Below are 17,244 nucleotides of genomic sequence, written 5' to 3' on the forward strand. Positions count from 1 at the left end.
TGTCTCTAATCTTTTGTATGCTAGCTCACATTTATTGGACTAAGCTTATTATATTCCAGGTGCTGTCTAATTGCTTTACTCGGGTTCATTAATATAACAACCCTTTGAGTTAGATAATATTATTTCCACTTTTCAGATAAGGAAACAAGAGGATTAAAGAGGCTAAGCAACTTGCTCAAGATTTGAACAAAAACTGTCAACCTTTAGAGCACATATTTGTACTAGTGAAACAAAACTAGTACCCTTTATTGCTCTTGGGGAAAGTCCTACTTTTAAGGAAAAGTCTCTAGTTATGTGTTTATAACTGTTTTCCATTGGTTTCTAAGATTTTGTCACAAACATTTGAAAAATTTGTACAATTCAGGATTTTACTCCTTTCCACCACTCATTCTTTACTCTTTCTTGACCTGTGGAGTATGTAATGATGAATCTGATATCAAAATATATCTGTTTAAAGACAGTTTAAGGAGGTAGTGTTTAAAATTATGGGACAGACTGACATTTTCTGAAAGTGATTGATTTTTATTTTAGGGTATAATATGCTGAAGTCTTAGTCTGAGAAAAAAAAAAAACACCTTTTTTTACTTGGGCACCACAAGGTTAAAGTGAAGAGCAAATAAATGACCTTGCCCTTTGATATTCACACTTCCTCTGCAGGATTTTACCGAATACAGTTGTAGAGCCACGGAAATCTTTCGTATCTGCTTTCTCAGAGCTGTTTGACTTCATTCAAATATAAACCAAATGAAATGTTTTTTAGACTTGCAGGCTCCTGCCACGTACTGCAAAGAACTGAAAAACCCAGATGATAGCTAGAAACCCAAACAAATCCGGGTCCTCTCCTAAAGCTAGCAAGTGCCTGCCACTATTGAAAACCATCATGACAAAATGTCTTATCGCCTCCCGATTGTCATTTGATCCTTGCCATCTGCAGCCATCAGGACCACCAGGGCAAAGATGTGTCTAGTGTTGTAAAGGGCAAGGACATCTTGCCTAAAAGGGAAGTGTGAAGCCCTGTTCATACTACTTAATCTATTTAAACCTAAAACAACATTCTTATGAAGGAATTGATGCCAGCAGAGAATACTCATCTAGTGACCTCACTTTAATGCACAAGCGTAAGTTGTGACAGAGTGAGAGAGTGGCATGGACATATATACACTACCAAACGTAAGGTAGATAGCTAGTGGGAAACAGCCACATAGCACAGGGAGATCAGCTCAGTGCTTTGTGACCACGTAGAGGGGTGGGATAGGGAGGGTGGGAGGGAGGGAGACGCAAGAGGGAAGAGATATGGGAACAAATGTATATGTATACCTGATTCACTTTGTTATAAAGCAGAAACTAACACACCATTGTCAAGCAATTATACTCCAATAAAGATGTTAAAAAATAGGAAAGTAAAAATTATACAAATAATATTGGAATAAAATGTCCTATTAGAAAAAAATTAATGCACAAATCACAGTATTTAGGTGTAATGATAAAGGTGTGATGATAAAGCATTAACAATAATTATTTTGCTGCAATCTTCCTTTAGCTAAGTCATTGCCTGCCATTTTTCTTTCTCAAACTATTCACACAGTGACATTTTAATGGAAAAAGAGATACCATCTGGAGTACTTATTAGCTTAACAAACCCTTGACTGGGAGCCTAAGAAGATTCTATGTTTCTCATTCCCTCTGAGTGGTTTAACTCCAGAGCCTAACGCTATTGTTTAACTCAAGGGACTGGAGCATGCTTGCCACTAGGGGGTGCTGTTGCTTCTTTACTCCAGCCTCTGGCGGTTTCAATTCTGACCTTATCAGACTTAACAGAAAAAAGGAGTGTGTTCCTCGTAAGCCCCCAGAGCTCCTCGTATGCCCCCAGAGTAAGTGGAATCTGTTGGAACAATTCAGAACAAAACAAAATAACTAGTAAATGAAATAGACTTGTTAAAATGTTTTCTAGTATCTCTCCGAGATGGACCAGAACAGCTTCTTGATATCATCAGTGGTCTAATAGTTTCATTAGGGTCTGGGGACAGTAACAGTTTTTGAAGTGCTACTTCAGGAAGTGGGGACTAGTGGGGAACAGGGAGTGTGTCTCTGCAGGAGAAGGGGAGAGGACTGGGTCCTTGCAGACTCTTCCACAGTCTGGCCGAAATCTGCTTCCCCTTCTACTGATTCAGTGTTGGCTCAGACACAATTTGCCAAAGCCTGTCACATGTACCAGTTTTGGGGGTTGTTAAAAATAAAAGTTCTGGGACTTCCCTGGTGGTACAGTCGTTAAGAATCTGTCTGCCAATGCAGGGGATACAGGCTTGAGCCCTGATCTGGGAAGAGCCTACGTGCCACGGAGCAACTGACCCTGTGCGCCACTACTACTGAGCCTGTGCTCTAGAGCCCGTGAGCCACAACTACTGAGCCTACGTGCCACAACTACTGAGCCCACGTGTCACAACTACTGAAACCCGTGCACCTAGAGCCCATGCTCCGCAACAAGAGAAGCCACTGCAATGAGAAGCCCGCGCACCGCAACTAAGAGTAGGCCCCCCTCCCCGCAACTAGAGAAAGCCTGCGTGTGGCAACAAAGACCCAACGCAGCCAAAAATAAAAAATTATTAAAAAAAAAAAGAAAAAAATACAAGTTCTGTGGTCACATGAATTTGGGAAATTCTGGTTTGAAAAAGTTTTGCTTGCTGTAGAACTTTCATAACATTTAATTGACATTACCCTGTACATTGCATTTTGTGAATATAAGGCTGGGCATTTGCTGGGGGTAGATACTCTAACAGTGGTTCTCAGTGGAGGGTGGTGATTTTGCCTCCAGGGGACATTTGACATTGTCTGGAGACATTTTTGATTGTCATGACCGGGGAAGGGTGTTATAGCCATCGAATGGGTAGACACCAGTGATGCTGCTGACCGTCTACGCACAGAACAGCTCCCCACCCTCCCCCCACACACCCCCCAACCCTCCCACTACTCCACCAACAAAGAATGATCAAGCCCAAAAGGTCAGCAATGCAGAGATTGAGAAACCCTGCTCTATAACATACACAGCTTGTTACACTCATTCAACCACGAAATTAATGATCTCTTCCTGAATTGTCTTGTAGGACTAGAGTGGAAAATCTGTGGGGAAACTTTGCCTTCAGTTTATCCACAATGTTTTAATTGCTGCGTGGTGTGGGCTTCCCTTAATACTTCTCTTTGACCTCCATGTGGCACTTGTCTTTGTTGACTGGCCGTTCCTTGAAATTCCCCTCAATTGGCTTGACAATGAATTGTTTTGGTTTTCCTTCTTCTGTAACCTCTCTCCCTCATGCCAAGATATTTTGTCCCAAAGAGATCTACATTTCCAGTTATGTGTTAGATATTTTCTTCAAAATAAAAATGTCCCTTTTCTAAAACTACCTCTTTCTCATCAACTTCTTATTTCCCCCTTCATTAATTTGTTCTTAAATTCTTCCAATTTTCTCAGTCAATCTGATATGTGATTATGTTTAATCACTAAGTCTGGTGAATCCTCTGGTCCATCGTCTTTCTCTTCTCAAATGAGGCCTTGATTGCCCCTTGTCTGATTACTGAAATAAATTCCAAATCACACTTCCTGTTTCCCCTCCTTGTCCTTTCCATGTAGCCTGCATGATACCAGTGTTTAAATTATCCTAAAACATCACTTTGATTCTTTCCTTAAAACTTCCAGTGAGCGAATTCCCATTGTCCTTTGAATAAAGTCTACACAACTTTTTCCCGCAGTCAAATTTCCCACAGTGTGGCTCCCACCTATATTTGAAACCTTTGTTCCAATGGCTCCTCCATTGAAATTCCAGAAAGAAAAAACTGTTCATATGAGAGCAAAGCTGTGGAGAGGGGCAAGTGCAAAGCACTTGGTGAAAGGAAGTTTTTGTAAACTTTTTAGATTTAATTTCTGGCATACAATCTCTGGAAGCCAAACAATGCAAGTTCTAAATTATCGCAGATACATCTGTATGTGTGTGACTCATCCTCTAGACTAAGGAAACTCTATAAATGGGCTACTATGATCTTTACAGCATGTAAACGATGAAAATAAAGAAGGATGTTGCTCAAGCCTCCCATCTGTCAAAGCCACTAGCCTATCATGTTATGCAACCTTTGTAAATATTTGTTGAATTTAGAATGAACAAATTAATGAGCACATGCATGAATGCATGCATGAAAAACTACTGTGGCAGGTGCTGGTGGCGTCCTGCCTATATCTTACAAATACTGAAAATACCTGCAACTTTCTACTGGAAGTCTTTTTTTCCTTTCTTTCCTGGGTACGGATGTGTTCTCAACCTATCCCCAGTTCAAGCTGGAAGTGTCAGAGAGTTGATGAGTCCAGAAGCCACCCTTAACCAATGATAAACAGGGTGTTGGTAAATATAGCCTTTACCCCCTCGTTGGAATAACTCTGAGATGTGCTCTTCAGTGTCTCCCAGGTTTCCTCATTGGGACTGAGCTATAATTGCCTCAGTATCTTGCATGTTAAAGTACCTTGTATTGACTTCCTTTCCTTCCCAGTCTCACTTTCTTAGCCCTCAGCAGTGCTTTCTAGGATCACTTCACTTCACAAAACAACCCCTAAAACACAAGAAACCCCAAACCAAAAAAACTGAAAAAAAAAAAAAAAAACTACTTGCAATTGAATTCTTGTCTCAGATCTGCTTCTGGGGGAACCCAAACTAAGACAGCCACTGAATGTGGAATTGTACATTGAGTGCTTAAGGAGAGTCCATGACATCTGGAATTCATTGAACTGGAGTTGAATTAAAAAAAAGAACTCTTTGAGGAATCAGACATCATCTTCTCTGTGGCAAATTTTTTTCCCACACAAAGCACTAACACTTTGAACAAAAGATGTGGAAGTATTTTCTCTGGAAGACCACCATTAATTTATAAATGGAGGTTGGGGGTCGTTCTTTATTATTCAAATTTTTTGGATATAAAAAGAAAAAATATCAAAACTGGAAAATATTCACGAATAGAATGTTTAGTTATAAAATTACTCTCAGTTCAAATTTCCTTTCCTCCTTCACACGTATGTCACTCCTACCCATAATGCCCTAACAGCAAGTTTCAGAATATTTGGCCAAACCATGCAAATAAAACTGTAGCTCACAAAAAACCAAAACCAAAACCAAAAACAACAACAACAACAAAAAAAAACTGTAGCTCAACTTTAATAGAAAATCTGAAACCTTGCAAAAATGCAGCCTTTAGTGAAATCTATGAAAATGATGTTGGAGAAATGCTAGAATCAATGCAAAGCCATGGAAAGTGAAGATCTGGCAGAATAAGACAAGGCAACTGAAGAAGAGAACATAGACATGGTTGATGACTGTGACAAGAACTTTCCAACAGAGTGATCTGAATATCATAGGATTAAGGGCTGTTCTTGGGGAAATTAGTGATGCCTTTAAATATGTTTGCAAAAAAAGATGCTCTTTTTGATCATTCAATGATCATTTGATCATTGAAAGTCAAGTATGAGGGATGTGCATTATATTGTGTTAGGATATATATATTTTGGGGGGATTCCACTCCAGAATGTTCCACTTACATTTTGAGTGACAGAATTGCATTTAAATTTTTTCTTCCACAAAGTGTTTAATCTCAAAGTCTGCTGTATAACACCCTTTTAGAGAATCATGAAAACATCTGCTTAGCGTGGTAGATTGAAACAGGAAGGAGGCTTATCCCTTGCCTTACACAGAGTCTCCTTTGGTTGAAAATCACTTAAACACTGAAGTGAGAACATTTGTTGCTTTTCTTGATTTACAGATGTTTTCTCAGAACTACACTTCCAAACAGTCCCAGCTGACTGTAGCTAAGGCCTGGGTAAATTGATAAGATGCATCTGGTTTCAAGACAGACTAAGTACAGGGCAGGCTCTCCGTGTCCCCAGAGAACCTGGTTGGGGTCACAGCTAAGTCTTGGAACCATTTGCTCAATATATGAGTGCCAAGTGAATCCCCAGAAGGGAGAGACAGCCGGGGAGTAGACTGCTGGGCTCTTCCTCCTGTTGAAAATTCACTGGGCACTGGAGGAGGAAATTTTCCTTCTGTCTTCTGCCCTGAATGTTTTCCCAAACATGAAGGTAAGATAACTTCATTATTTTTGTGAACGAAGCTAACTCAAAAGGGAGTAAGGCTTAACTTAAGTAACTAAAAAAAAAAAAAAAAAAAAAAAAAAAAAATACATGGGAAAATAGGAAAGAGAAGTCTCCGAGGGTGACTTTAAAAAAATCCTTAATTAAATATAGTTAACAATTCAGCCAAAGTGAATTTGTTTTTCCTTTCTTGCAGTTAATTTATTGGTTTAGAGGTCTGGGAATCAGAGATTGGAGACAATGTTTATGAAAGTCCCAAGAAAGCCATTAAGAAATAAAATACAATAATACAATTGTTATTCCTTAGGGAAAAATTCCCTCCCACGGATTTTGTTTGTTCGATTTGGAGTCACGCAATGAACCCCCGTGATCTGACTTATCTAAGAGCTTTATAGAAAAGTGAATTTGGAGACTTGCAACTTTAGAGTTTGGAATCTGGAGGAGAAGATAAGGCTTGTGAGAGTAGAAGATACAGATAAATGGAATGAAACTAAAGGTTTACCAAAAACACATATTGGTCTAATGGAAAATGGCCAAATGTTAAGGAAAAAGGAATGCAGGACTGAAGACAGAAATCACTATCATAGACTAGAATTCTGATGCAAAAATAAGTTGAACCTGCTATTACAATTTTATTATTGCAGAGGTTTGTATTTAAACTTTAAAAAATTTACATTATAATGCTGGAACAATAATTTCTCAGCCCTGTCAGCTGCTAGATTGCTTTTGTCATCACTATGCCACCGATTTGCAATACTGAATCTACGCTCACTTTCCAGGGCCTTTGGAGGCGGAGTGAGAGGTGTGTCTTGAGTAACTCATGGGTGAAATTACATTTAATTAAGTTATTGAAAATTACACACAAATCATAAAATTAATTTGTTTAATGTTATGATGCTAGAATGTCAAGTAACCATACAAAGTTAGAATTGTGATATAATCTAATCTCTATCACTCTGTCTTGTATTTTTATTTAAAAATTTAAAATGCTTGTTAGCTCAAAAAGAATAGGATGCATTTCCTAGAGTCATCTAGCTAGTATACTTTCTCCTAATATTTGTATTAACCATCAATCAATTTCCTTACTTATTTTATGATGAGACATCTTAATAATTGTTTTGTGCTTAAAGAGGGATCATTGATTATTATGACATTTTTCTGCTGGGGTAACATATTTACTTTTATCTTTCAGTTGGTTGATAAAATATCAACAAATAAAGAAATGATTTCTTTGTGAGTTGCATGCAGTGTTCTCACCTATATTTGAAAGTAGAGATTCATATTTTTACAGTAAATCTGAAGGGTATGCTTTTGTGATACATTTCAGAGAAGGTAAACTTAGGCTATGAAGACACCACGAGAAATGGTTTTCAGGTCTGGCCTTTTAAGAGGGAGTATTCTTTTTTCTCCCCCGCGCCCCCCGCCCCCCCCCGCCCCCACCATTCATGTGAACTAAATTCAGAGAGGTGGTCCCACAATTCTTTTCATTCTCTTTGTATCCCTTGGAAAGGAGATAACTGGGTCTGAAGTGTTTCAAGACTTTAGAGCAAAAAGTGTTTCCCTCTGAGCTGGCTGTGGTCCAGACCTTCACTTTCTCTTCCGTGGACTGAGATGAACCTGGGGTTTGTAAACTTAAAGCATGATTCACATGGTGCTGCGATGTGGTCAGGCACAGTGATGTCTCAGATGAGGGCTTTTCTGCTTCCTCGCTACACCCAGAGCTGATCTGATGTTATCAGATGTCTTCTGTCAGTTATACTGTGATGGTGTTTGTGCCTTTAAAAACATGTCTTTTTCCATATTATAATACTACCATCTTGGCAAAAATAAGTTCAAAGAAAAGATAATATCAATTATTTCTCCACTCAGAGATAACCACTATGAACATTTTAATCTTTCTTTTCAGACTTTTATATGAGCATGTACAAAATATATTTTATGAAATTGCTATCAATCTAGATATGAATCTTTTTAATCACTATATCATAAGCATGTTCTCCTGTCATTGTTCAATCTATAATGTGCTTCTAATGGCAACAAAGTACTCATATCATATTATTGTGCCCTTTTGCATTTCTTTATCGCTAGAAGTGTTGCAAATTGATGTCTATTTCTGATAAAGATGTAAGTAAATTGATTTTAAAATCTACCTGCTTCTTCATCTGTTTGGTGCCCTATGTTCTAAATTTATTGATCAAGATATTAGGACATGCTAAGAAATTAGATTTGATTTTTTCATACTTTTTTCTCTTGGAATTTGGATATTTGGAACCCAGTATATGCTACAGAAATTAATATTTTATTTTTTTTACCTCAAATGGGCTCATGATTCAACAGACAAATGTAAAAGACCAGATATGGAGAAATTAGAAGCATAGAGACAATGGTTGTAGCTGGAACACTTTAGAGGAAGGAGGTAGAGCTAATGCTCATTCAGTCATAAGAAAGAAGAGAAGAGAATTCTGGGAAATGTAGTCCCAGCTTAGCTACATTACACACTGCAAAGATACGATACCTTTTCAACCAAGCAATTCTTTTTTTTTTTTTTTTAAAGGAATTTTGCTTTTTTTTTTTTAATTTTTATTTATTTATTTATTTATGGCTGTGTTGGCTCCTCGTTTCTGTGCGAGGGCTTTCTCTAGCTGCGGCAAGTGGGGGCCACTCCTCATCGCGGTGCACGGGCCTCCCACTATCGCGGCCTCTCGTTGCGGAGCACAGGCTCCAGACGCACAGGCTCAGTATTTGTGGCTCACAGGGCTAGTTGCTCCGCGGCACGTGGGATCCTCCCAGACCAGGGCTCGAACCCCTGTCCCCTGCATCGGCAGGCAGACTCTCAACCACTGCGCCACCAGGGAAGCCCCCAAGCAATTCTTTTATAGAGTTAATTCAGATGTATGTCTATGTCTGTCATTAATTTGTTTATTAATTTGTAATTGTTCTATCTTGTCCATTTGATGAGATACTCTTTCCAAAGGCAAGGAATGATAACTGCTTCATTTTCAAGTACTCAGCTAGCAAATTTTCAAGACATTCTTTTGGTTAAGAGATTCAGCTTGTATAACTCATGAACTTGTGATAAGCAGATCTTCATGGGTTATAATATGTATACAAGGAAGATGGTGGCAAAGTTATCTTTTCTGATGAAAAAGTATATCCCTTAAAACTTCGTTGACATTTAAAAAAATATGTAATAGAATGTTAAAATAGATTTTTTCACGATGTCTGTTTTGCCTGAGAGTCAAAGGCCAATAATAATTAGGTGTTCAGTACCCTCACATTTTAAAGTGAGATATTGTACATTCAATGCAGTATTACTGCAATACCAAAAGAGTAGCTCTAAATTTGTTTGGTGACCCTTTGGCCATCTCCATCCTCAAAAGTATGCAATATTCTGTCCCTTGGAGCATGAGGGTGTATAGGGAATGATACCCTACTCACATTTGAGAAAATCTAAAGGCATAGGCTGGTTCACTGCCCTGTGGTTAGCAAGTAAGTCAACACAGCAGTATTGGTTACATCCTGACATCCAGAATTTGACAGGGCAAGGATGTGTGCAGGTATCCCATGGACCAGATGTGGACCTTTAGAAAGGGGCCAGACTTGGGTTGTCAGGGACTCTGCCTGGGAGGCGCCTGCAGGATGAAGCAACCCCAGCAGACAGCATCAGGAAGCAGGCACTGGTGAGACTCAAGAGAGCTGAACAAAGAGACGAATCATTTGTGCCAGAGAACAGTGGTTGTAGATTCCCAAAGGAGGGATATCCAAAGAATGACAAAAACACCATGAGAGATAAAGAATTGGCATTCAAACATCCAACACACCCTGATTTACCATCACTAGACTCCAGCTGCATCGGGCAGGCAAGATCCTTTTGGCTCTTGCCCCTCTCACTCGTGCTGCGCTGACTCTGGAGAAGACAGGCACCCTGGGGAGGTGGGGAAGAGAAGAAGGAGAATAAAGCAGAGGAATTTTGAAGTGGACCCCACCCCTCCCGCAGGACCTGGGAGTAGGATAGACATTTTAAATTGGATGATACATTGAAATCTGACTGTTAGATTGTTCCAGAATGCCTGGGAGTGACTAAAAAAGCTATGAGAAATGGAAAAAAAAAAAAAAGAAAAGAAAAGAAAAGAAAAAACAAACAAACAAACGAAAAAGCTATGAGATAGGCTGGCCCAAGGGCAGGAAAAATGAGTTGACATAGTACAAAAAAAGACATATTGTTGAAAAGAAACAACCCACTGCAGTTTATAATTAAAAAAAAAAACACCCCAACGTTTAAAAGGTGTTACTTTCCATTATGTGCTTCACGAGTTTGTTGAAAAATCAGAAAAGTATCCATAGCCTCTCCCACCATTGTTCACGTTTCCAGGGTGCCCACAGCTGTTGGTACCCCTCTGCCCTTTTGGTTATGTTAATCAGATTATAGGCTAAAAAATCTGTAAGGCTGTAAAAGGCAGAAGTAGGCAACTAGGATTTTACAACTGAAAAAAAGATACCTAATAAGAGGATGGGTGATCTAGGAAGGTGAGTAGAAGGGTCTGGAAAAAATGTTGGGAAGCCATTCCACAGCTACCCTGAGAGAAAAGAGGTTTGGGGAGATCAAGAGAAGAGAAAGAACATTGGCCTGGTAAAATGTGAGGTAAGATGATTTAAGGACTTTTTTGCTGGGTTATGACTTGAATGTGCTTGATATTTTTAAAGAGTCTCCAGTACAGATTTGAATTGCATTTCCTTTCACCTTGAGTTGTCAAAGTAGGAAAATACATAGAAATGAAAATAAAATAATAAAAGTCACCTATGATTTCACAACCGGAAATGAACTATTCTTTGTTATATTTCTTTGTAGATTTGCTTTCAATACACATTTGATTTTCAAACAAAATGTAATCACATTTTACATACAATTTCATAACCTGTCAGATGCTCAATATTTAGGCTGCTGGTATCACATGAATGGGATTATAAAAGGCCTCTGTGGTGTTTTAAAGACTGAAGGAACCACCTGCAGAACTAAGGATTGTGATGAGTATCACGGCACCTCTGGCTAGGAATGTACCTCCACTTTTGATTTTTCCATTTAGGAAGCTATTTCTCTTTTAGCTTCTCAGCCCATGGAACTGTTCTTCTTTCCAGACTTTCTCTTCTCTGGTGCCCTCATGGGTACCAAAGTTAGAGAGGAGAGTGGAGTAAGGAATTAAAAGATGATGGGACCCTAAAGAAATGTTTGTGAACATTTAACTCTGGGGAGTCTTTTCAATTTATTTGTCAATGACATCACCTAGCCCCTAGTTGTCTTTCCAGAAATGTATAATGGGAAGTGAACTCAAGAGAAATGTATTAGAGATTTCCCTGGTGGTGCAGTAGTTGAAAATCTGCCTGCCAATGCAGGGGACACGGGTTCGAGCCCTGGCCTGGGAAGATCCCACATGCCTCGGAGCAACTAAGCCCGTGCGCCACAGCTACTGAAGCTCACGTGCCTAGAGCCCATGCTCCGCAGCAAGAGAAGCCACCACAATGAGAAGTCCACACACCGCAATGAAGAGTAGCCCCTGCTCTCCACAACTAGAGAAAGCCCATGTGCAGCAATAAAAGACCCAATGTGGCCACAAAATAAATAAATAAATGAAATAATTGTATTAAATTTTTATTTAAAATGAAAACTTAAAAGTCAAGCTTTTAAGTTTTAAGTCAAGGCTTCTCCATGGTTCTTTCACTCTTTCTATTCCCAACTCACAAATCTTGACTTGTACAGATCTATTCACTTTTGACTCGTTAAAGCAATGCTAACTAAAATATTGCTTTATTGTTTTTTTTTTCCCCCTCCTAGGCAATAAGTTTATTCTTCTTGGTGGGATTTATAGGAGAGTTCCAAGTTTTTTCAAGGTGAGAATTTTTTGGATTGTGTGTGGAAACCATTAACAATTATTTCTTTTATTTTAAGGAAATTCTTAAGTATGGTCTGATTTTTACATTGTAGCCTGAGCATGTTTAACCCTTCAACACTTTTTTTCTTTCCCTTTTTTAGAAAAGGCAATTATAGAGAAAGCATGTTTTATTCTTATTCTTATTTTACTTTATTTTATTCCCTGTAAGGAAGAAACCTGAAGACTAAAAACACCTCAAGGTTTCCTGCTTCTCCCAGTACCATGGTTTTACCTGCAATTCAGGGAATGGCAGCTGACTTACACATCTTAGAGCAGAATTTGATTTTTAAATGTAATCTTTGCAAAATAGTCTTTGGGATTTTAAAAGTTGAGAGTTTTTTTTTAAGAAAATAGGTTTATCTGCTCTTGAGACCTGGAAAAAAGCCAGCATCATTTACTCACCTCCTTGCTTTGCTTTCACTGTCTGATGGGAGGGGACCAGGTCGGCTTACCTCATTGAACTGTCAGAACATGTGTCTGGAGTTGTGCCAGTGACTGGGACACAGAGAAGCCAGAAGGTACTGAGAGTAGAGGGGGTGATTGAGATCTTGAAAGAGTTGATTTCAATGCAGGTGTGATAAGGGCTCTGTGAGGGGACTGGACAGGTGCACAGAGGAGGTGAGGCCAAGCGAGCTTCCCTTCCTAAGCCTCGGTGTTTGGGGAAGGCCTCTGCCTGTCTCTGGGAGACAAAATAGACACATAGCATTAAGTTCAGATTGTTTAAAGGTCAAAAACACTAAGGCCTTTGGATCATTGATGCCATATCAAGACTACAGGTTAGCAAGATTAGCCCCATAAGGGCACCTGAGCCACAAACGGGACTCCTTATCTGCAGCACCTGGCTGTGCTATGCTTAACTAAGCAGGAATCACCTTGACCTGAGATGTCTCCCAGATTAGGAATGTACTCAAAGTCCAGAAAGCAGGAGTCCTGGTTCCTCTACGCCTTGCAAAGTGTGGTTTTAGGGAAGGCTTCCTTAATCTCTTTGGACTAAGCAACATGACCTCTTGGACACAGCCAGAGTTAAGCATTGTAAGAGAGTCAACTTGCCATTTTCCACGTGTATTTTATTTGGGTGGAATCCTTTGAGCTCAACTTGACCCTACTGTACTTGGGTGTGTGCTTGAGAAGTGACCTCAATAAACAGGGGGAGCACGTAAAACTAAATTCTCGTCCATTTAGCCTTTGCCAGATTTTGGTTTCCTACTTCTCATACGGTCGTTTTAGAGCTTGTTGTCTCTCAGTTAAATTTCTGTATAGCTCTTCAATTCATCATCCAAAATCCCATCAAAGGCCATAATACCTTCCTTCTATATGTTCTCACTTAGCCTCCCAACTTTGGACACTCTCTTATGTGTATTTCCACAACGCATTATACTGTACACATTTCTGTTAGGAAATCTATCTCATTAGCTATACTGTATAAAGGATCATGATTATATTATTGTGTTATGATTATTTGTTTACACATCTGTGTCTTCATCCTCCCCTCTACCAATTGTCAGTATCCTATCTCTTTTATGTTTATAGCTCTAGTGTCTAAACAGTGCCTGGTACATTCTAGATATTTCATAAATTATATTTAATAAATCTCTGAAAAAGTGAGTCCTTCCCACATATATTTTTTATATATTTTGGGATCCTCTTGGTGCCTCTTAGGAAAAAAATTGTAAAGCAATTTTTGACTATTCTTGCCAATTTTTTGTCTTCTCTCCTACCTTTCTGTCGGCTTTATGATGGACAATTTGACACTATGACAGTGCCTCCTCGCCAGTCAATTGCCAGTGGGCTTCCTATGCCCCTTGGTCAGAATGCAATGGTTGTACCAAGACTCAGGTAGGACCATGTGAAAACTTTGTATTTACTATTTATATGTAGAAATAGCTTAGGTGTGGACACAATGGCATTAACTTTTGAATGTTGTTTTATTTTTTGAAAATGTAATTAGTAATTTTGAAGGGAAAAAGTATGATTTATTTCATACTTAATATTGTAATAAAATATTTCTGCATTCTCATTTTTCTTGCAGGACTTTTCTAAATCTTACATCTGAGCCTAGAAATATACATAGGAGAGACACTAAAAGCAACTCACTAACTCTTTCACTATCAGAGAAATAAGAATAGCATGAAATGAAGTTAGTAGATAATTCAAAATTTCATATTTACTGGATTCAACTTTTCTTTTCATTTGAAACAAACACTAAAGAGTAGCAAAATGGCTGCTTTGTTTTATCTAACTAATAGTGAATGACCATGGAAAGTCAAACATTTTTAAAGTTTAATACAAAAGTAATATAAATAAAATACCAGACTTGACTGGGAGATTATAGAGTACTTCTAAAAATGTCTGTTTTTTTCCTTATTATAAATTAATCATTGGAGAAAATGATTTATTGTTTTATAAATGAAATAAAATGGTTTATTTCTATTAAATAAAGAAAACACTACTTATAATTCTACCATTTAGAAGAAACCGATATGTCAGCATTTTAGTATTTATTCTTTCAATTTCTTTTCTTTTCTTTTTTATTCCATGTAAGCCCAGATCTGCTTTATTCTTTTTGAATAGCTACATAGCATTTTATTGTATGAATGTACATTTAAAAAATTTAATTAGAGTTCTATTGACTGGCATTTGGGTGTTTCCTCTATTTTCTTTCTATGTGCTTATGATTTTTAAAATAGGATTATTTGATCATTATTTTGTATTCTATTTTAACTTAACATTATTCTATCAGCATGAATTTTAACAGCTGAATTATGTTCCATTATATGTATATACCAATCTTCTGTATCCACTTCCTATTGTTTGAGATTTAGGTTATTTATATATTTTGTTATTATGAATAAAACTTTAGTGAACATTTTTACACATAGATATGTCTTTTTTCTGATAATCATCTTAGGATAAATTCCAGAAATACAATGTTGGTTTCAAAGGTTCTGAACATTTGAATGGCTAAATATATATATTTTTTGTATTGAGATACAATTGACATATAACATTATATTAGTTTCAGGTGTACAACATGATTTGATATTTGTAAAGTATTTTAAAGGTAGTTCAGTTTAGATTAAAATGTGCATTTAAAATCATTTTAAAATTATTAAAATAACAGAACCATATTATAGAAGATAACTTGTGTTTTGAAGCATCATCATTATCCTCATTTTCCAGCATTTATTTAGTATCTACATGAGGGGTATTTACAAAACAAGTTACACAAGTAACTAGGATTTGGTTTCTGGCAAATATAATATTAGATGACAACTCTGATTACAGGCAAACAGGTACATGCATAACAAAACAAAAGTCAAACAAACACCAACTTCAGAAAGCATTTTTATAATTTAAAAACAAGTTAAGAAAGAACATTAGAGGTAGATGGAAGGTATTTTTCATATGAGTAATTTTTTTGAGTGGAGCTTATCATGCTTAGATTATAAAAACAGAATTTTCACCCAGAAGAAGACAAGTAAAAATGAAAAATGAGTCATAAGATCAGAATTTGACAGGTGAGAATGAGACCCTGAGAGCAGACAGCCATCAAGGTCATCCTGGTGTCTATGGAGAAGGAAAACATTACTTATACGACAACACAATCTATGTTTTTGAACTTCAGAAAAGCACAATGTTACTAAGCCACATATAAGAGGTGTCTTCATCAATTGAATACAGAAACTAAAAACTTACTAAGAAACTGTACTGAGTTCCATTCCTCACTCATACTCCTCTATGACTCCTTTGCTTAGACACAGTGAAAGCCCCAGGCTGTTGCAAACCTGCTCAGAGTTCAACTTACATATCTGTGACCCTTGGTTCCAATTTAGGATGAATGAATAGATTCAACTTTGGTTTGTATATCTAGTCTTCCCTGTTGCTCAAGGTTTAAATTCTCTGGAATCTCAGATTTTGTCCATTTTTATTAACTGGTAAGAGTTGAGTATAGGAAGAGGCTTAAAAGATACACCTTTGGTTGCCTTTGGGGAGGAAAAGGATTTTGCAGATCTTTCTTTTTGTTTAAACATTAGATACATGCCTTCATATTGAGTAAATTAATTTTAGGATGAATTAGTTTTCTCATTTGCCTTAGAGATTTCCTAAAATTTTTTTCTACCCCGTCCTACCCCACCCCTCCCTAAGATAGGCCTTTGACATCTTTCCCATTTTAGAGGTCAGTAATTTTGGTTGTCCAGTAAAGTATCATTGTAGATGTACCTTCACCTGTGGACCACTTAGGCTTCTGTTTTGTAAATTTGACTTCCACGTTAGCATATATGTCTCTCTGGATTGTTTTGCCTCACCTTGCCTTCCTGAAGAAGGCTTAAGGTTCAGCTCAAATTAATTACCACCACTTTTCTAAAGGTTTCCCTTTACTCCTGTTCATCTTAACTTCCCTTCCCAATATGCTTACTCTTTCTCCAGCAAAATTCACTTCACCTTTTCTAATTAGCTCTTGGTACATTGCTTTGGCAAAATATTAGTCATTTTGTGTTGTGATCTGGTTTATCCAGCATACTTTCTTAAAGATTCACTAAATTTTTTTTCATTCAACCCTAAGAGTAAATATATAACTGGGAGTGCTCTATAAATAATAACCCAAGTGTCACTGTACTCAAAGACAAGTGGGTTTCTGGGTGCATTGATTTTGTAGGCTTTATTTCTGTAGTACACCAGAACAATTTTACAAACATTATTTCTCCAATTGTATTAATTTATCCCAGATTTTATTTCTCAGATAAAGGAAACTGGAGATATTGAAAAGCTATTTGGCTTGTATTTAGACTCGCAGGCGGTCAATTGCTGTTTATGGGCAGTATGGCGGCCATCCCTGTGTTGGAAGTGCTTTTGAACCACAATCGTGTGAACCTACACGAGGATGTCCAACAGAAGAGGGATGTGGAGAACGTTTCAGGTGTTTTTCAGGTATTTGCTTCCCATAGGTTCGGCATGCAGAGTATAAGTTCAAATGCTATTTGTTTAATTTGCTCAGTATGTATTTGTTGAATTGTACTGCATTTATATTAGCCTATAAATTAATTTTCCCCCAATTCAGTTGGATTTTGATTGGCATATTAGTTACACACTCAACTGTCATTCTTTTAAATGCATGGGTGTTGTCTGGTAATAAAGGTGGGGATACTCTTTGCTTCTTTGAAAAAGAAATATGGCTATTGACAGACCCAAGCAGTT

At 37.7% G+C, this 17,244-nt stretch overlaps 1 protein-coding gene across 1 annotated transcript in view; it reads left to right on the plus strand.

The window, feature by feature from the left end:
* Nucleotides 1-5,978: 5,978 nt before the first annotated feature.
* Nucleotides 5,979-17,244, plus strand: part of C7 (complement C7) — a 59,662-nt gene continuing 48,396 nt past the window's right edge. The window contains exons 1-4 of the mRNA XM_081233000.1: nt 5,979-6,109; nt 11,952-12,007; nt 13,809-13,884; nt 16,836-16,977. Of these exons, the coding sequence (XP_081089126.1) occupies nt 6,104-6,109; nt 11,952-12,007; nt 13,809-13,884; nt 16,836-16,977 (280 nt within the window). The 5' untranslated portion in view covers nt 5,979-6,103. The remainder of the gene's footprint in view (nt 6,110-11,951; nt 12,008-13,808; nt 13,885-16,835; nt 16,978-17,244) is intronic.

The sequence above is a fragment of the Mesoplodon bidens genome (genome assembly GCF_964165515.1).
Source record: "Mesoplodon bidens genome assembly, chromosome: 4".
In the NCBI taxonomy this organism is placed as follows: domain Eukaryota; kingdom Metazoa; phylum Chordata; class Mammalia; order Artiodactyla; family Ziphiidae; genus Mesoplodon; species Mesoplodon bidens.